This window comes from Sander lucioperca, chromosome 22 (genome assembly GCF_008315115.2).
Source record: "Sander lucioperca isolate FBNREF2018 chromosome 22, SLUC_FBN_1.2, whole genome shotgun sequence".
Taxonomy (NCBI): Eukaryota; Metazoa; Chordata; class Actinopteri; order Perciformes; family Percidae; genus Sander; species Sander lucioperca.
The window spans coordinates 11,735,136-11,739,236 of NC_050194.1; the positions used below are offsets into that span (position 1 = coordinate 11,735,136).

The 4,101-nt window shown below is 36.9% G+C and overlaps 1 protein-coding gene across 4 annotated transcripts; it reads left to right on the forward strand.

The window, feature by feature from the left end:
• Positions 1–876: 876 nt before the first annotated feature.
• Positions 877–3,153, forward strand: csf3a (colony stimulating factor 3 (granulocyte) a). 4 transcript variants are annotated; one of them, XM_031291186.2, is made up of 5 exons: positions 877–930; positions 1,400–1,572; positions 2,410–2,517; positions 2,610–2,750; positions 2,841–3,152. In XM_031291186.2, exons 1-5 carry the CDS (start codon positions 915–917, stop codon positions 3,030–3,032), a joined length of 630 nt encoding a protein of 209 aa, XP_031147046.1. In that variant the 5' UTR covers positions 877–914; the 3' UTR covers positions 3,033–3,152. The 4 variants fall into 4 exon arrangements, with proteins under 4 accessions (XP_031147046.1, XP_031147044.2, XP_031147045.2 ...); XM_031291184.2 differs by lacking the exon at positions 877–930 and adding an exon at positions 964–1,017; XM_031291185.2 differs by lacking the exon at positions 877–930 and adding an exon at positions 972–1,053 and having other exon boundaries at positions 2,841–3,153.
• The last annotated feature ends 948 nt before the right edge of the window (positions 3,154–4,101 follow it).

Below are 4,101 nucleotides of genomic sequence, written 5' to 3' on the forward strand. Positions count from 1 at the left end.
ACATATCTGAATTTCTTTCTTTTACACAGAGTACTTATGGTTTACGGTCCCAGAACACTATTTCATTGAATGTACCTCAAGCCCGGACAGAGTTGTTTAAAAAGGCTTTCATGTTTGCTGCACCTTCTACTTGGAATGACCTATGACCTACAGAAAACACTCAAACTACAGTGTCTAATTTCCTTAAATTATTTTAAAAGGTTATGTTAAAACCATAGTACATCAGTCCATCCACACGTGCATATGTTTTAACTAATGGTACTTTTATTTAATTGAAATGCACTTGAGATGTCTTTGCCTCTTTTGTGATTGTTTTGTGATTTTAAATTGTTTTTATATGTAACAAACTTGTTCTGCTATCTTGGCCAGGTCTCTCTTGAAAAAGAGATTTTATATCTCAATGAGACTAACCTGGTAAAATAAAGGTAAAATAAAAAAATAAAAAATAACTCGATGGGTCTTCCTCTGCTAAATAAAGGTTACATTTGTGGTGGATTGTGTTTGTAAATTGCTATAAAAAAATAAAGTTTACAATAATTTTGATTCACAAATAAATTAAACAGAACAGAAACAGATCAAAATATTCAATTTTGCAGTCAACCAGTCATAAAAAACAGACAACAATTAACACCCTCGCAATCATTCAATCAACCAGCCATCATGTCAGTAGCAGCAGGTCAACAAATGCGATTTTATCAATTACAAATTATGGTAATTATCAATTACCATAATTTGAATCCAAGTAAATTGGGCCTCTATGTAGAAATGAGATGAAACCTCCCATAATGAGACTTCTTGAAATGAACAAATGATGGGAAACCCCACTATGGGCCTGCTATATATATAAGACTATTTGTACTATCAATCATGGATAGTGTTCACTCAATACTTAAAGACATTCCTCAACACAGACCATGAACATTCTGATTGGTGAGTAGTGGTGAGGCAATGCCTGTAAAATGTTGCTTTCTCTTCCTCTGCGGATCATGTCCAGACGCAGCAGAGACTCTGAAGGAAGTATGACACTAGTGTGTTTGGATTATCGATTTACTGGTATTATTGCACACTTCATTTTAAACCATCTGGACCTGTTTTAATGAGTAAATAGTTTATTTATTTTAATTTTACATCTGCTCAAACAGTCATATTCCCTATATTTAACTGTTGTAGTCACTTTTGGCTTAGGTTTCACATTACTGTTACTATTCGGGGCATGCTCATTGCTGCAGGCAGAGGAGCTGCTGGGGAGAGCCAGGCTTTGTTCTGCCTGTTGTCCTCCTCTGCTACACACACACACACACACACACACACACACACACACACACACGTTGTGCTGGATGTATAAAGGGGATTGTTTTGATTCCTCGACGGTGACGTTTTGATTTTTCTTCTCCTGCAGTTTTCGCCATTCCCTGTTACATGGCCACGTTCGCTCGCAGCGCACCTCTGCCGGACAGGAACATACTTGTTGAGGGTGCGCAGTTTCAAGAGATCGTGCAGAGGAGCCGCAGCTTGATACAAAAGATCCTGCTCTCCATTCCCGACACACACAAATCCTGCATTCACACAGAGGTGGGATACAGTAGATACGTGCTGGTTTTCGCATAGTTTCGCTTTGATTTGAATATGTTTTAGACAGAGCTTTATAGGCTGCTGTGTGTTGGTGATAATAAATCAGTGCAGGTCTGTCTATGAGCCTGGTAGTGAGCATGGTAGTGAGCACTGTGCCCATGTTACTAGTCTGACAGGCTGTTGAATAAGTTAATGTCTATGCAGCACTGTGCTTTATATTTTTCAGAAGTTGTAACTAGTATAAATTTGTGCCAGTATGTGATGAGTTATTATCGTACTGGTGCTAAAAGGGCCAGCATCAATCTCTAAATTCTGAGGATCTATTGCCTGAATCCTGCTAAAACCTTCACAGTGGTGGAAGCTGCCCACATTTAGTTTTTACTTATTTGCACTAAGTACTTGGATGTAAGTTTGAGGTACTTGAGTATTTCTATTTTATGCAAACTAAAAACTTGTACTACATTACATTAATTTAACATAGATACTAGTTACTTTACAGATCAGACAAAGGTCTGATCTGATCAGACATAATGTTATTTCTATATTATTATATAATTATATGATGCATCATCCAGATTAAACTACCCAAAAGTAAATAAATAAAACTCAACTTTTGATACTCGTAGTAAAAGTAGTTTTAATGCACAACTTTTACTTGTAATGGGGTATCTTTACATTGTTGTGGTATTACTACTTTTACTAAAGTAAAGGATCTGAGAAACACTGTTTTTTCATGTAGTACAAGGGTCTTCAAACACATATCAAGGCAATGTGTGCGTCCTGTTGCATGCCGAGCTGCAATCTATCCATAACATCCATTTTATCTCTCCACCACAGACTCTACAACTTAATTCCTCGGAAAATGCTAAGCTTGTGATAATGGCATCCACAATTGGCATCCCCTCTGCTCCTGTACTCACAGTTGTGTCAGAAAATCTCACTTTGGTAAGCATCTACCAGGGGAATTATTCTGTGAAATGAAATGAGTGTTAAAGAACAGATAATGTGACCAGTTTGCTGTTATTCTTTTCAATTAGGAGACCCGTTTGACACGTATGTCTGAGGGTCTTCAGCTGCACAGGGCCTTACTGAGCTCTGTCTCTCCTCGGCTAGAAAACAAAGACAAAGTGACTGTGCTACAGGCTGACATCAGAGACCTTGTCATTCAGATCAATAAGGTAGAATACTACTTCTAAATCACTGTCATTCTTGGTAAACGATCCTTTCCTTTTAGGCACTGTCATGATGTTGTTTTGTGTGCCTTGCAGATGCTGAAAATGGTCCAAGCAGAGGCTGTAGTGCAGCCCTCACCAACCCCCGTAGCCTTGCGTCTGCCAGGGGAATACGAGGTTCAGGTGGCAGCACACCTGACCCTGGTGCAGCTTCAGTCCTTTGGGCAGGACACGGTCCGCTTCCTCAGGAGTCTGGACCACAGCAATGAGGAGGACACAGAGAGCTGACCACTGACTTTGGTTCATGTCCAAAACATGCCTTATTCTGCCATTTTTACCATGCTATTTATGTATTTATCTGTTAAATGAATATTTATTATTTTTTTATTGATCTATTTTTATATTTATTTATGTAATATTTATTTAGTGCATTTATTTATAATAACTGAAAAAATATATATGTATATACACATACATATATACACACACATATATATATATACACACATATATATATATATATATATATATATATATATATATATATATATATATATATATATATATATATATATATAAAATATGTGTGTGTGTGTGTATATAGATAGATAGATAGATAGATAGTAAATATAAAATAGTTATAGCTATAATTTTCTCCATAGCTGAGTATAGTAAAACAATAATGTATAGCAAAGCCGTCCTTGTTAATATCTCCTTGCTGTCAGAGACATCTATAAACTTTATCAATTGTTAACACTCATTTTAGGGGGTTGGGGGCACCTTAAGGACTATTTATATGTCCTGTAAAATGTTAAAATGAAACTAATTATTTGTGTATGATTTGATACTGAATTGAAATTGAATTGTACGATTCTGAAATCACTGTTTGCATTTTTCGGAAAAGGGAATTGTTCCTTTTTGTCAATGACCATGCATAATGACACATCAAGCACTAGCAGTGGGTCATGCTGATGCATGCTCTCATCAATGAAATTCATCTTAATTTCCAGTGGAGCTAATACTGTAATAAAGAAGTGCAACTAAAAGTGAAATAGAAGCTTTTCTGTCATTATTTCCGCCACGCTGCCAGACAGATTTCCTTGAGGAAGTGTTGCAAGAAGTGGATGATGACCAAGAGCTTTTGTCACTTAAGTGGGTGGCACAAACCACCACCTTGTATGTAGTGTCATGTGGTAGCCTCGCTAGCATGTGATCATCATCACCAGGGTTTGTAATCACAGCGGCTGAAGTTATTGTAACTTCCAAAAGTGATGTAACCATAATATGATCTTAGACTACCGATAATGGAAACTCACTTTGAGTTAAGTAAACACTGGCGAGTAGAACCAGAGATCTA

Excerpts from the sequence above, each read along its gene's own strand:
- csf3a (XM_031291185.2), top strand. The coding sequence starts at position 987 with ATGTCCAGACGCAGCAGAGACTCTGAAGGAAGTATGACACTAGTGTGT. Across the intron at positions 1,054-1,399 it reads TTTGGATTATCGATTTACTG|TTTTCGCCATTCCCTGTTAC; the intron begins GTATTATTGCAC and ends CTTCTCCTGCAG. Across the intron at positions 2,751-2,840 it reads TTGTCATTCAGATCAATAAG|ATGCTGAAAATGGTCCAAGC; the intron begins GTAGAATACTAC and ends TGTGCCTTGCAG.